The sequence below is a fragment of the Squalius cephalus genome, assembly GCF_949319135.1.
Source record: "Squalius cephalus genome assembly, chromosome: 7".
Classification (NCBI taxonomy): Eukaryota; Metazoa; Chordata; class Actinopteri; order Cypriniformes; family Leuciscidae; genus Squalius; species Squalius cephalus.
In genome coordinates this window covers 42,604,060-42,620,145 of record NC_137128.1, presented here as the reverse complement: position 1 = coordinate 42,620,145, position 16,086 = coordinate 42,604,060, and the positions used below count along the sequence as shown (strand labels likewise).

General features: G+C 35.9%; 2 protein-coding genes across 2 annotated transcripts; both read left to right on the top strand.

Moving 5' to 3' along the window:
- Positions 1-838: 838 nt before the first annotated feature.
- On the top strand, positions 839-9,098 carry xcr1b.1 (chemokine (C motif) receptor 1b, duplicate 1). The gene is made up of 3 exons (XM_079876788.1): positions 839-1,955; positions 3,691-3,790; positions 7,827-9,098. Exons 1-3 carry the CDS (start codon positions 904-906, stop codon positions 8,871-8,873), a joined length of 2,199 nt encoding a protein of 732 aa, XP_079732914.1. The 5' UTR covers positions 839-903; the 3' UTR covers positions 8,874-9,098.
- On the top strand, positions 5,147-6,677 carry xcr1b.2 (chemokine (C motif) receptor 1b, duplicate 2). The gene is made up of 2 exons (XM_079876358.1): positions 5,147-5,360; positions 5,517-6,677. Exon 2 carries the CDS (start codon positions 5,517-5,519, stop codon positions 6,609-6,611), a length of 1,095 nt encoding a protein of 364 aa, XP_079732484.1. The 5' UTR covers positions 5,147-5,360; the 3' UTR covers positions 6,612-6,677.
- Positions 9,099-16,086: the final 6,988 nt, after the last annotated feature.

Genomic DNA, 16,086 nt, shown 5'->3' with positions numbered 1-16,086 from the left:
TTAGAGCTTTTCGATTGTTCTGTATTGAAGTTAGAGTCATAAAAAATCTTCAGATCAGTGGAAAATAGTCTACCATTTGGTACAGTCGATATACATTTTGCTTTATGTATATGATATTTTCCAAATAGAATAAGAAGTTTAATTATCCATTTCCAATAAACCAGAATCACAATCCATAAACTAGACCTCTTTAGAGTCCTTTAGCAGGTGCTTCGTAAAAAGTGATGGTAGCAAAAGTAAGTTAATTCATAGCAAAGTATGTGCTCAACATAATCTATATTTAATGTATAGGCCTATTGGTCAACTCAATGTGATTTCTTTTGATTCATCTTTCTTGATTCAACTCCATTTTTGTCAGCATTGTCTCTCTGGATCTTGCCAATGAAAAGGAACAGAAAATTGGGCATGGGCCTATTGAGGTTGATTGGGGATCTGAGCATCATTTATTGTGGGTTGTACTCTTTACTGATACTCTAATAGGAACAAATATACAGCCTATTTAGAAAGTTTCATAGTTTTTAGGTTACCTAACGACACTCGCTCAGCCTGCCTTCGCCTGTTTCCATTAAAGTTTTCTCTGTAGAATTTCATAAAGGTAAGGGATATAACTCATCTCTCCATATTTCTGAAGTGCATGTTAATGAACATTTGTAATAATTATCAATGCAGTCATTAATTATTTTTCAAAATGGTTAATTCATTTTCATTTTTTACACTATAGGCTATTTAAACCTTTTAAATTTGACATTAGTGGCCTATCTTTATCTACACAAATTTCAGTTGTGAAACTGAAAGATTTCTTGATTCTTCAGGTCCATGTTTTACTCCTTTCAGAGGGTCTATCATCACCTTATTTTTGTATTAACCTAAATATCGCTTTTTTTTTTTACACTGTGCATCAAGATGGCAGCCCCATCGATAACTGAAAGTCAGCCTGAAACAGATTTGTATGATTACTATGATCCTGATTTCAATGGAAGCACAGGAGACGAAATCTGTAACAAGACAAAAGTTGACCAATTTGGAAGAACCGTCACACCAGTCTTTTTTATCATCATTGTTCTGTTCAGCTGTGTGGGAAACACATTGGTCCTGTACGTCCTTGTGAAGTATGAAAATCTGAAATCCCTCACCAACACATTCCTGTTGAATCTGGCTCTCTCTGATCTGATTTTCACCTTTGGCCTGCCGTTCTGGGCCCACTACTACATGTATGGCTGGACTCTCGGAGATCCTGCTTGCAAAGCAATTAACTACGTGTTCTACACGGGATATTACAGCAGCATCATCTTCCTGACAGTTTTGACTGTCCACCGATACATGGCCGTGGTTCACCCCATGTCGGTGGTCATGTATAGGAAGAGCCTGCACTGCTACGCCACCTCAATTGTCATCTGGATCATCAGTTTTTGTGCCGCCATCCCACAAGCCATGTTCAACTCCGTTGTGGACAGCTCTCATGAAACAACGTCAGTGCAGCTTTGTGATTTCGAAGGTGAAATTAACTGGAAGCTTCAAACTGTATACTTGCAAAATTTCTTTTTTGTTGTCGCATTTGTGATCATTGCCTTTTGCTACACTGTGATCCTGACACGGCTGCTTCGACCGACATCTCACACTCGTAAGAAGACAGTGCAGCTCATCCTCTTCATAGTGGTGTTTTTTTTCTTGGGATGGGGGCCGTACAACGTGGCCATATTTCTGGACTCTCTGATTTCATGGGGAATCTCTCCTTTTAATGAGTGCGAGGTCAGTAAATCTGTCGACTATTGGATGTACATTTCTCGCATGGTGGCTTTCTCACACTGCTGCCTGAATCCTGTGTTTTATGTTTTTATGGGGATAAAATTCAGAAACCACTTGAAGAAAATGTTATGGACTTTCTGTAAGAAGAACAGTGAGCCTCAGAATCGACACAGCAGGCTTATTTACTCCAATGGCGAAGAAATATCAATGTATTAGCCATGTATGCTTAAAAATAGCTCCAAAACAATAAGTTTACAACTGATTTTCAGCAACAAACTTAATGCAATGTAAAGTGTCTGTGCTGTAATTGAACAAACCTTTAAAAATGTTACAACTAATTAAAATTGCATGTAAAAAAGCTCTCTAAATCGGATGCAATTTTACAAGAGTATGTTTATATACATTTACTGTGTTGAATTCATTTGCATTATATGTTTGCTTTCTTTTATACATTCATTTGATGCAACAAATGATGAACTAATATGGAGTGTATATAGCAAACATGTTAGCTGTGATCACAACTGCATTTGTCATTATGCCATAGGGCATGGGCCTATTGAGGTTGATTGGGGATCTGAGCATCATTTATTGGGTGGGTTGTACCCTTTGCTGATACTCTAATAGGAACAAATATACAGCCTATTTAGAAAGTTTCATAGTTTTTATTAACTACACTCGCTCAGCCTGCCATCTCCTGTTTCCATTAAAGTTTTCTCTGTAGAATTTCATAAAGGTAAGCGATATAACTCATCTCTCCATATTTCTGAAGTGCGTATTAATGGACATTTGCAATAATTATGCAATGCAATCATTAATTATTTCTCAAAATGGTTATTTAATTTTTGACTTATTGTGATAAGTAGGTGAAAAACATTAAAAAAGTGAAAAAATCGGATGCAATTTTACAAGAGTATATGTTTATAAACATTTACTGTGTTGAATTCATTTGCATTATATGTTTGCTTTCTTTTATACATTCATTTGATGCAACAAATGATGAACTAATATAGTAAACATGTTAGCTGTGATCACAACTGCATTTGTCATTATGCATGTGTTTCACATAATTCTCATTTTCCTAAATAGATTTATTAACTTTAAATATAGCTTTACTAACAACAGTAATAAGCGATTTAAAAAAGAAACAACGTTAAAAACGTATGCAATTTCTGCATTTGTACACTTTTACAATTTCTACAAACTCAAACTGAGTGAATCTTTATTATTTCCCCTTCAGTAGAGTTCTGATTTATTCATGTTTTTGAAAACTTGTGCAATAAATAGTTTCCTGCATGCACTTCTGTCACAGATGTCATTTATGAGCCACAAACAATAAAAATAAACTGCACCCAACCACATCCTCTGCCAATGAGTGGGTAACATATTTTACCCTAACCTAACCCTATACATGATCTTAAAATGATGCAATTATAGCGTGAGTTCTGTTTTGTAACTAAATTAATGCAATGTAAAATGTCTGCATATTAGCTGTGGCCTCATACTCGGGTTTCTTTGGGTATTTTCTGCGAGTGACTTTGAAAAATGAAATATTTCCCCAATAAGATTTATATTATAATAATGAAATAAATCATTGAATCAAATTATTCTGTAATTCAGTTCATGAATTGATACATCTGCAGATAATGATGTGCAGATGATTAACTAAAGATTAACTTGATTAATATTGTCATGTATTGTTTAATACTATAAGGTGAATTTTTTTGAAAGCATGTGCATATTTCACTGCAGAATGTCCACGGGCCTTTTCTGTGTATAATGTGCTAAGTCACAAAGAATAAAAATTTATTTGACCTGACAACACTGTTTCTCGTACATTCAGCAGTTATGTGATCTATGGTACAGTTCACCACAGCTTTGACAGCTTTCACAGTAGCAGTAATATGTGGTTAGCTGATTCAGTGTGGTCCCCTGGTATACGTTTAGGTTATATGTCCAGGAAAAAACAAATGACGATGGTAAACTTTGCTTGGAGGGGGCTTTTGCTTTTGCCACTGGTCGAAAAGCAGATGCAGCTGCTTCGGAGGTGACAAAGCAGCAAAGCAATGTGACTAAGTGTTACCGGTCCGACTCAACCCACTCTGAGCAGGATTCAGACCATGGTCTCTGGTGTGGGAGGTGGGCACGCTAACAAGGTCGCTTAAGACCGCAAGCCTCTAGGGCACAGGGGAGTGAAGTTTACACACACAGCTCTTACAGGCCTACGACAGTTACACTCACCCCCCTAAACCTCACTCCCATCCGGGTCACGGCACCAACTTTAATTGGTTCTACTTTACCTGCTCCAAGCGGGATTCGAACCAGAGTCTCTGGTGTGGGAGGCGGGCACGCTAACAAGGACGTTAAAATGAAAACAAAAACTTTTGAAAACAGATTTCTAAGTGTACGTTTTTGAAAATGATAAAACGTGAATTTGTGAAAACGGTGATGTCATGCACGTGCATATTACGTGTTCAGTCTATAGGCACGTAGTGTTTTTGTGTGACATTGCCATCTTCTGGCCTGACATGCATAAAACGTTTTCGTGAACCCGTGTGAACTTGGATTGTTTTGACAACATTGTCGTCTGTATGCAAAAAAACGCAAAGGAAAAACATTTACATTTTTAGTACATCGTTGTCGTGTAAACGTGCCCTGGTAATGGAACGAAAATGTATAGGCACCTGTATACCAACAAAACCGACAAGTAAGTCACTAGTGACAATGTCTTAAAGATACAGTATATGTGTACAGTATAGTACAGTATATGCATTTTGTCAATAGTATTTTTAAACATTATTAGTGAAATTAGTGAGTATGTAAGTTATGTTTAATTAGCTCTAGTCCTGTTTATTTTAACGAAATTATCTTAATGTAAAAGACACAATGTAATTGCATTTTCCCCCAAATATTTATATAAATATTAATATAAAAGCCAGTATTTGGATAGCACTTATGCTGCTTACTCAAAGTCACTAAAAGTCCTACCTTTTGCAAGAACTGTTTAAAAATTATATTATTGAAATTATCTCAATGTAAAAAGAGGCAATGCAACTGCATTTCCCCCCCAAGTATTTATATGCTTCAAGGAAAAGAATTAAGGAACTGGAATCGCTTAAATTTGCAAAAATGTCAGTGTAAATAAAATGGGGGCAAAAATGGTGTAAAAACAATTTCCCCCCAGAAATTACTAGTAATAAACAAAAACAAAGAAATGGCATGTCACACATTGAATTAAATGTGAAATTTTGAACGACTGAAATAGTATTTTCTTGTAAAACGTACTCCAATAATCGTTGTTTTACACATTGAATTAAATGTGAAATTTTGAACGACTGAAATAGTATTTTCTTGTAAAACGTACTCCAATAATTGTTGTTTTATTCACAACTTTGAAAAGTTTTTTTTACAGTGTATTAGGATCACTGTAGACCACTCTGTCAAGAATGTTTTACACTTCCCAGAAGACGTGCTTCAATGCCAAGCCACACACTTTATTCATTGTGAAACTGCACGCATTAGCAAAAGGAAATGACTACACAAAAGTGTGATCTCGATTGTCACTTAGACATTTTTCCTTTAGAAGTTATTCAACCCGGTCAAACACAAACCTTGAGGTAGGCATTTTGTGTTCTTTCATTCTTGATATGATGAAGATGCAAGAGACAGTTGCAGAGCTTTTTGATTGTGCATGACTGTAATAGTTTGATTTGAAATGTATCGAAATGGAAAATTGCACAGTGTTGTAAAATGCTCATTTATATTCTTGCTAGATGGAACCGTACAACTCGACCAGCAGCAGCAACAACTCAACTAGCAGCAATGATTATTATTATTATGACTACAACGGGACTGATGATGGGTTAATCAAAATGTGTGAAGCTGATGACTATAAAAAGACCACAGCCGTCTGCTACGCCACGGTCTTCTGCCTAAGCATCCTTGGAAATGGCTTCCTTATTTGTGCACTCACTTGCTACGAAGGCTTGAAAAGGGTCACCACTCTTTATATGTTCTGTTTAGCACTTTTCGATCTTCTGTTCACACTGACGTTGCCTTTCTGGTGTGTGGATTTTTTTCATTACTGGGTTTTTGGTGACGTCGCCTGCAAGATCATAACTGGGGCCTATTTTGTGGGAATCTACGGAAGTCTTATTGTTCTCACGGCCATGACCCTCGACCGTTTTGCTGTCGTGGTGGTGAGAAGTTTTTGGCTGACACGGAGTCGAAGGCTCAAATGTTCAAAAGTTGCCTGTGTTGGTGCATGGATCATAAGTGTGATAGCTTGCTTGAGAGATTCAATAGCCTCAAAGGCAGAAAAAGACCATATAAACACTTATACTTGTAAAAGCACAAATACGGAAGATGATAATGTGGGATATTATTCACAACTCGTTCTGCTGTTCCTCGTACCATTTGCCCTCATTGTTTTTTGTTATACCAAAATCATTATAACTCTCATGTCAACGTCGACCAAGCAGAAATACAGGACTGTGATATTGGTGCTGTGTATTGTTATAGCTTTCTTTATATGCTGGGGTCCGTATCATATCATCATCGTGTTGATGTCCTTATATAAATTTGAGCCCTGCAAACATGAACAGCTGCATATTGCGTTTGTCGTCTGCAGAATTATGGCGTTTTCTCACTGCTGCGTAAACCCAGCGCTGTATATTTTCAGAGGGAAGTACAGAAATCTCTTGTTCAGCTTTTTGTTCTGCTCTCCTGAACTCAGGCAGTCGGGGCCCTACAGAGGACCCACGGATCCCAGCGACTCCAGGATTCATTCGTACACACATGAAAGAGCTCCTGGGAACTGTGACGCGAGACAAACAAACGCCACAGAGCTGAACACACTGGAAAAATAGAGAATGCAGATTCCCAGAGAAACATTTTAGTATGTTCAGTTTCATTTAAAACAAATCTTGCTTTTTCCCCTGAAAATGACTTCATAGATGTAAAAGATATAAATTGATATTTTTAAAAAATATTCAAATTTTTTTAATTTAGTTTAATCATGAAGTAAACTGTAATATATATATGAATTTATTTATTCCTGAAGAAACATTTTAGCACATTCAGTTATGTTTGATTTAAAACAAATCTTGCTTTTTTTTTCCTGAAAATTACTTCATAGGTGTAAAAAAAAAAATACACAAACACATATACATATATATATATATACTTTTTTAATAAAATATATATTTATAATATTTGAAAGAGCAAAACTCATAAGGATGTTTATTTAAAGGTTTCTTTACATTTTTTTTTTTAATTCAGATTTTATAATATTTGAAAGAGCAAAACTCTTGGTATGGATGTTTCTTTTTGCACTGTTTCACTGTATTAGAACTGTAAAGAGTGATGGTGGAAATTATTTGTGTTATCCCTATACCGTATTCAGGGATTTACTTTAAGATGGATATATCTGTTAAAGAGGGTGTGTGTTAATGAGTTGGGTGGTAATGAGTGGACTGGATGGTCATGTGACTGGAGGGTGAAACACGCAAAACGAAATATTTTCTTCAGTATCTCTATGACAGACAGGCCAAATATTTGAAGGAACAATCACCACAACAATCGAGGTATTTCTTGTTTTACAGCTTTCTTTCTCAAATTTTGTATTTTATCCTTTTTTTCTGTTCTGCATGGCTTCAAAAGATTTGGTATATACAGTAGCTGTAAAAGGTTCACGTTATAGTGCTTTTTGATCATTATTAATAGTCATTGCACGGAAAAGAATTGTGTAAAAAAATATTCTAAATGTATCATTTTGTGATTCATGTAAAAAAAAAAACAGCATTAACATGACATACAGTAAATAAGAGAATAAATAAGTATAATCAGATTAATGGCAGACCAGACTTATTGTAAACATTTTATATGGTTTTTGATATGATCTCTGTACATAATATTTTCACATTATTGAATCTGTGTTGCTGTCATTCTATAATGAAAAAAATGGCTTTTAAACAATTTTCACTCAGAAATTGTAACATATTGTATTAATAAAACAGAATTTTGTAGAAAAGACTGGAGTAGTATTTTCTTGTAAAACGTACTTTTTTTTTTTTTTTTTACAGACGATGAATAGAGACACTTTGAACAAAGACTATAATTTCAGCGATTATTATGACACAAACTACTCATATGTGGATTATCCTTTGATTAAATTAGAGGAAGAGAATTTTTCACTGGCGGTGATCAGCGCCATTTGCTACAGTCTCATCATCTGCATCAGTCTGCCAGGAAACTGCTTTTTGCTCTGGGTGGTCTTGAAGAAGGTGGGTTTGAGCAGCTCTGCTGACTACTTGCTCCTTCATCTCACAGTGTCCGACCTCATCTTCACCTTCACGTTGGTGCCCTGGACCGCGACTCACATCTGGGGATGGATCTTTGGGAAACTGGCCTGCAAGCTGTTCAGTGGGTGCATCTTCTTGGGCCTTTACAGTTACATGATGTTCCTCACAATCATGACTGTCCATCGATATGTGGCGGTCGTGCATCCGGTGTTCGCTTCATCTGTCGGCAATAGCAGACTGTACACACACGCCTCGTCTGCTGTGGTGTGGTTGATCTCGGTGGGCTTCAGCCTGCCTGAAATGATCTTCTCTGATGCTGTCAAAAATCCAGCCCATGGTGGCGTATTCTGCATTCCCATTTACAACTCAGATTTTATTGAGTTGTTTGGATATTTCACGCAGATTATTCTCTTTTTCCTGCTGCCATTCCTGGTTATTGCGTTCTGCTACACCCGGATGGGTTTTAGCATCCATCAGAGCCGCATCAGAAGCAGAAACCATGCTTTATGTATCATCTTAAGCATCGCAGTGGGATTCTTCATCTGCTGGGCGCCGTATAACATCTTCCTCTTCCTCGTCTCCTTGAGGTCTTTAGGCGTCAATGTATTCAGGCAGACGGTGTGGGAAAACGCTTGGGAGAACATCTACAGTATTACTCATATTCTAGCATATTCCCACTGCTGTCTGAACCCGCTCGTCCACATCTTTGGAGGGAGGAAGTTCAGGAGATACCTGCAATGGGCCGGGGGCTTTCATCGGCTCTCACAGAGGTTCAGCTCTCATACCTTCAGCAATCAGAGCAGCTTCTCAGGGCAGTTTCATCTCTGATCATATCAAGGGTCAAGTGTCATGATATCATAAGGTGTGTTTGACTTCATGCGGCGCTGTGCGGACCTGACTTTTTCGAAATTTTGTCCGACTTGAGATTGCGCCGATGCCATCAACATTATAACAGTAAAAACACATTTTATGTAATCTTAATGCTGTGTCATGTTTATCAAAATAAAACTGAGAAAAAAAAATATATACCTCCCTTATAAATGTTATAGGCTTATGTTGAACTTTATTCTCATAGGCGCTGTATTAAGCAGTATAAAGTACTGAATAAAAAGTGTTTCTGTGGCTTCATGAAAGCATTTTTTGTGCATTTAACAAATATTGCATCTAATCCACTTCATCTGTGATAATGTACACAAACTACGGGAAGCAGAAAGTGTCAGACTTAATCTTCAACTCCACGACAGCAAGCTGTAAATCCTGCCGATCGGTTAAATCCATATATATATGAATTTATGTATTCCTGGAGAAACATTTTAGTACATTCAGTTATGTTTCATTTAAAACAAATCTTGCTTTTTTTTCCTGAAAATTACTTCATAGGTGTCAAAACAGCATCTGAAATCACATACTCTCTTGAGTAGGTACTCATTTTGAATAAGTAATTACATTATGTCCGCTAAAAAAAAAAAACCCATTAGTATCTATGGCTGCATCCGAAATCGCATACTAGCCTATATTGCACCCTTAGGCGAAATACAGTATGTGACAAAAGAAGTATGTCCGAATTCACAGTAGGCTACTCAAGAGTAGGCAAGCAGTACCCGGATGACCTATTACTGGAGAGATTTTTTGTATCCCATGAGGCCACAGGAGAGGATTTATGAATGACAGTGAACTGACGCTGGTAGATCACATGATAATGACAACATGGCAAAAGTAGTACGTTCGGATTACATTCATACTACACACATTCATTCAAAATAAGTACCTACTTATTTCCAGCTGGAACCGGGAACACTTCCCATAAATCCTGATGTACTCGTTACATCATAAGAAGAATGGCGTCTACGCTAATATTAGTCTCTCTGTTTACTGCAGTCCGCCAGATCCAGGCTGTATCCAGATCTGATGAAGGACCTGCGCCTGGACACGACGACAGCGCTTTCCTTAAAGGACAAGTTCGGTATTTTACACTTAAAGCCCTGTTTACAGATCGTTTTTGATGAAATAGAACGGTTAAGATTAAATTTTGGACAAATGCTGCTGTCCCGAGAATTTTAGGTTTCGTTCGCTTTCCCAAAACACTAGTAGACTGGGTGTATGTGCACTCGAACACTCCTTCCTAAAACACATTAAACTTTCGTTTACAAAGACATAAAACTCACCGAGTGGTCAGGGGTGTCCACTGATATGCTCACACAAAAATCGCTGCAAAATATGCTTTCCAACAGGTTTTATCGTAGTTTTTGTCTCCTCCATTGACTTGCATTGGATGTGCTGTGAGGTACGGTACTCCACGCCGGAAACTGAAATGGGGTTCAGGGGTTGTTTTCTTCTTCTTCGTGTTTTTTTTTTTTTTTTTTTTTTTTACGGCGGATCGCAAACAATGAAATGCCAGTGGTTTGCTTGCAAAGGTGCATTATCGCCACCAACTGGGCTGGAGTGTCTATTATTCAAACTCTCAACGGAAGAATGTACGGGTGTGAGGCGTTTGGAAAAATAGGTCCACAGTTTTACAACGAATGGTAAAACACCTGTTGGAAAGCATCTTTTGCAGCGATTTTTGTGTGAGCATATCAGTGGACACCCCTGACCACTCGGTGAGTTTCACGTCTTTGTAAACGAAAGTTTAATGTGTTTTAGGAAGGAGTGTTCGAGTGCACCTATACACCCAGTCTACTGGTGGGGGGGGGAAGCGAAAGAAACCTAAAATTCTCGGGACAGCAGCATTTGTCCAAAATTTAATCTTAACCGTTCTATTTCATCAGAAACGATCTGTAAACAGGGCTTTAAGTGTAAAATACCGAACTTGTCCTTTAAGTGTCAACTAGTCTCTCTACCTTCCCTTTAACTCTGTACAGATAAAACGCTGTAAAATAATTCCAGTTCACATGGCTACGCGGAAGCGATAAATAATTCTGCATTACAAGTAATTTGTTGAGGTCAATTTGTAAAGAAAGACTACACGCCTGCGCACATATTCAAGCGCACATATAGACTAAACAGGTAATACGCGTGTGCACGCCGTCAGCGTTCTCGCAGGTTCGCGTTTTTGAAGTTTACACAGAGATAACTTTTTTTTTTTGCGTTCTCGAGCCGCCACGCACTGTTGATGTGCGAATGAGCAGCCATAGTATGGCAAGCCGTTTTAACTTTTATTCATTTCCAGGATATGAATTGTTGATATCAAGAATTACATTTTTGATATCAACAATTGAATTGTTGATATCTGTAATTGTATTTTCACTAGTGAAATGTCACCATAGACTGCCATTCAAAATCAATTGTTAATATCAAGAATTGATTTCATAGTAGAAATATAATTTTTGATATCAATAATTACATTGTTACTAGTAAAAATGCGAATTACTGATATCAATAATTCACTTGTCACTAGTTGAATTGTCTATTCTTGATATCAACAATTGAACTGCTACTAGTAAAATTTTTCATTTTTGATATCTGAAAATGTATTTCTGACATCAATATTATTTCAGATATCTAAAATGGCTTTCTTACTAACAATAACATTCATGATATCAGAAATTAACACTGTCACTAGTGAAAATTGAATTATTGATATCAAAAATTAGCATTGTTACTAGTAGCATTTCAGTTGTTGATATCAAGAATAGACATTTCAACTAGTGACAGATGAATTCTTGATATCAAAAATAAAGGTTTTTACTAGTAAGAATTGTATTTCTGATATGTGAAATTGGAATTTCAACAAGTAAGAAATCAATTCTTGATATCAGCAATGGATTTTGAATGGCAGCCAATGGTGACATTTCACTAGTGAAAATACAATTACAGATATCAAGAATTATAGTTTTTACTAGCTGAAATTAAATTGTTGATATCAAGAATTAGCATTTTAACTAGTGAAAATGTAATTGTGGATATCAAGAATTAGCATTGTTACTAGTGGAAATGTAATTCCTGATATCAATAACTATCATTTTAACTATAAAAATTGAATTGTTGATATCAAGAATTAGTATCCTGGAAATGAATAAAAGTTAAAACGGCTTGCCATAGCCGCGGTACGTTAAGGGTTTTCTGTTAGAACGGTGTCTTGTTAGTGGCCCCTAAGTTAATAACTAATGATCTTTGCAACGGAAGTGAATCAATCAAAACTAACTTTAGCTGGACAATAACTTAGAGCTGCTGTAAAGCCTAAACAATCTCTGTTACTTGTTTCATATTGTCACTGTAAATCTGCTTTGAAACAATATTGTTAAAAGCGCTATATAAATGAAGGTGACTTGACTTGGCTTAATTAAAATACAACTGTCTTTTAGTTTATGTTAATATTAAACAGTCCATTAAATAATATTAACAGATTTTAATTTTAACTTCTATTTTCTCTTTTCTGTTTTTCTCTTCAATCTATCCCCATCTATATCCTTTTTTCTCTGCATATGCCTCTTATTATTTTGATTTTTTTTTTTTGTGGACTATGTATGTATATATGTTTGTGTATGTGTATGTATGTGTGTGTATATATGTATGTATATATGTATATATATGTATATGTGTATATGTATGTATGTATATGTATATGTGTATGTATTTGTGTGTGTGTATATATATATATATATATATATATATATATATATATATATATATATATGTGTGTGTGTGTGTGTGTGTGTGTGTGTGTGTGTGTGTATATACACTCACCTAAAGGATTATTAGGAACACCTGTTCAATTTCTCATTAATGCAATTATCTAATCAACCAATCACATGGCAGTTGCTTCAATGCATTTAGGGGTGTGGTCCTGGTCAAGACAATCTCCTGAACTCCAAACTGAATGTCAGAATGGGAAAGAAAGGTGATTTAAGCAAGTTTGAGCGTGGCATGGTTGTTGGTGCCAGACGAGCCGGTCTGAGTATTTCACAATCTGCTCAGTTACTGGGATTTTCAAGCACAACCATTTCTAGAGTTTACAAAGAATGGTGTGAAAAGGGAAAAACATCCAGTATGCAGCAGTCCTGTGGGCGAAAATGCCTTGTTGATGCTAGAGGTCAGAGGAGAATGGGCCGACTGATTCAAGCTGATAGAAGAGCAACTTTGACTGAAATAACCACTCGTTACAACCGAGGTATGCAGCAAAGCATTTGTGAAGCCACAACACGCACAACCTTGAGGCGGATGGGCTACAACAGCAGAAGACCCCACTGGGTACCACTCATCTCCACTACAAATAGGAAAAAGAGGCTACAATTTGCACAAGCTCACCAAAATTGGACAGTTGAAGACTGGAAAAATGTTGCCTGTTGAGACATTCAGATGGTAGAGTCAGAATTTGGCGTAAACAGAATGAGAACATGGATCCATCATGCCTTGTTACCACTGTGCAGGCTGGTGGTGGTGGTGTAATGGTGTGGGGGATGTTATCTTGGCACACTTTAGGCCCCTTAGTGCCAATTGGGCATCGTTTAAATGCCACGGCCTACCTGAGCATTGTTTCTGACCATGTCCATCCCTTTATGACCACCATGTACCCATCCTCTGATGGCTACTTCCAGCAGGATAATGCACCATGTCACAAAGCTCGAATCATTTCAAATTGGTTTCTTGAACATGACAATGAGTTCACTGTATTAAAATGGCCCCCACAGTCACCAGATCTCAACCCAATAGAGCATCTTTGGGATGTGGTGGAATGGGAGCTTCGTGCCCTGGATGTGCATCCCACAAATCTCCATCAACTGCAAGATGCTATCCTATCAATATGGGCCAACATTTCTAAAGAATGCTTTCAGCACCTTGTTGAATCAATGCCACGTAGAATTAAGGCAGTTCTGAAGGCAAAAGGGGGTCAAACACAGTATTAGTATGGTGTTCCTAATAATCCTTTAGGTGAGTGTATGTGTATATGTATATATATATATATATATATATATATATATATATATATATATATATATATATATATATATATATATATATATATATATATGTATGTGTGTGTGTGTGTGTATGTATGTGTATGTATGTATATGTATGTGTGTGTGTATATGTATATATATATGTATATGGGTGTATAGAGACAGGTTCGTCCATTGCCTTCTGTTTTATGTTGTCTGTATATTTGTTTATTTGTCTGATCATTTGTTTTCTTTTGCATTATGCACTCATTTCTTGTTTGTCATCAACAAGTTTACTGGTCTGAGACTTGTTTTTTCCGCATTTATATTTGTCTATACTTATTTTTTGCTGTTGCTTTCTTTATGTACTTATATGTATTGTATTGTTTGCTTAATAAAAAATAAAATAATAATAATAATAATAATAATAATATTAACAGATTTTAGATTTTAATAATGTATTAGTAATGTAATTAGTAAATGTTGAAATTAACATTAAATTATTAAATGCTTAGAAGTAGTTTTCATTGTTAGTTCATGTTAACTAATGTAGTTAACTTTTGTTATAAATCATATTGGAAAGTGTTACTTAAATGTCACAGATGAATACAACTTAATAAATCTATTTTTAAAAAGAATGGATCAAATTCTTAGAAATGTAATCTAAATGGTATTCATTTTGGTTTATACATTAAAAAGTGGACATTTAACAGTTTGAATTAACCTTAAATGTCATAAAACGGTCAAAATATAAATATACTTGGCACACAGCTACGAGGGTCTACGTGGTCTGCTTTGTGATATAATTTCTTGTTTTATGGTTTTACTGTAACAAAATGGCTTTCTGAATGTTGGTTATTCACAAATAAAATGGCTTTACTTTTGTACCAAACTTCTATACGTTTTTGCCTTTAAGCCCCCCAAACTGTCAAAATGCAAACATGTTTATCATGTGTATTTAAGTAGCTTTATGAATCTAATGTGTTATTAATTTAACATAATAGATCTGAAAAATAGAACAGAGTGTCATTGACCTGCATGTATTATAGTAATATGTGCATGCTTGAGTTTGTGTTTGGAGAAGTGCTTATCATTACAGTAATGTGTCAAAGATTTTCTGAATGAGGAACAGAGACAGAAAAAAGCAGATGAAAAACCAAGTGATTGCAGAATATTGAGAAGGATAATTTTCCGATGTGTAGTAAAAACGAAAACTTGAGAAAAAAAGAAAGAAATGAAAAAGCTTTATGAGAAGTTTTTAGTAAGCCCTCTGGGTTGCAAACTAAGGTTCAGGAGGGTTCATTCCTGTTAGTATCCAGTAGGTGGCAGTAGAGGTCAACAAGTGAGACAATTGGCACTTTGAATTACATGATTCTTCAAATGCCATTTTTATTAGTGTGTTATTTTGTCCAATACCATTTGGTCTCACTTCTTTTTTTCATAATTAATTTTGCAGAAATATTAAAGGAATACATAAAGCAACATAAAAACACCATAAATAGTAGGCTACTTGTGCACTAAATATGGGTTTGTATTTTTTTTTAAAAAGGCAAAAAAATATTCACTGAAAATCTTGCCTTAAAATCTTTCCATGGTTGCCATTCACTTTAACTGTATAGAGCAGCTTGGACATTGTGTCCCACAGAATAAAGGAAGTCATGCTTTGAAATGCATGAGGATGAACTTGAGAAAGTTCTTTATTATTATTCATTTTATTGTGGAATAAGCCATTAAAATGCTTCTTAACATAACATTTGGTCAAAGTTAATATTTTATCTTTGTTTAATGGATGTTTTAATTTTTTTTTTTTTTTTGTCACAAAAGAAAAATAGACTGAAATAAAAAATTAAAATTTGGTGGACCCCCTGCTGCGGACCCTTGGAATAATTTCAATTCACAGTGAATAAATGTATAGATTATTTGCCAGTAAACCATCCAGCCCAGATGACAAGTGGATGATTGACAGCTCTCTGCTTTGATATTCATTGGAGTATTTCATACGAATGCGTCTCTGCGTTCTATCACAGATACATATACTCCAAGGTATCTTTAATATAACACCTAACGTGATGTGTGATATCTGTCTAATAGCCTGATATATCTCATTCAGTGCAACTCAGTCATTCCCACACCGTCTCTGTCCTGATCTGATCCCATAAAAC

Coding starts and splice junctions, on each gene's coding strand:
- xcr1b.2 (XM_079876358.1), top strand. CDS start 5,517: ATGGAACCGTACAACTCGACCAGCAGCAGCAACAACTCAACTAGCAGC.
- xcr1b.1 (XM_079876788.1), top strand. CDS start 904: ATGGCAGCCCCATCGATAACTGAAAGTCAGCCTGAAACAGATTTGTAT. Junction 1,956..3,690: donor AATGGCGAAGAAATATCAAT/GTATTAGCCATG, acceptor GTATACGTTTAG/GTTATATGTCCAGGAAAAAA. Junction 3,791..7,826: donor CAGATGCAGCTGCTTCGGAG/GTGACAAAGCAG, acceptor TTTTTTTTACAG/ACGATGAATAGAGACACTTT.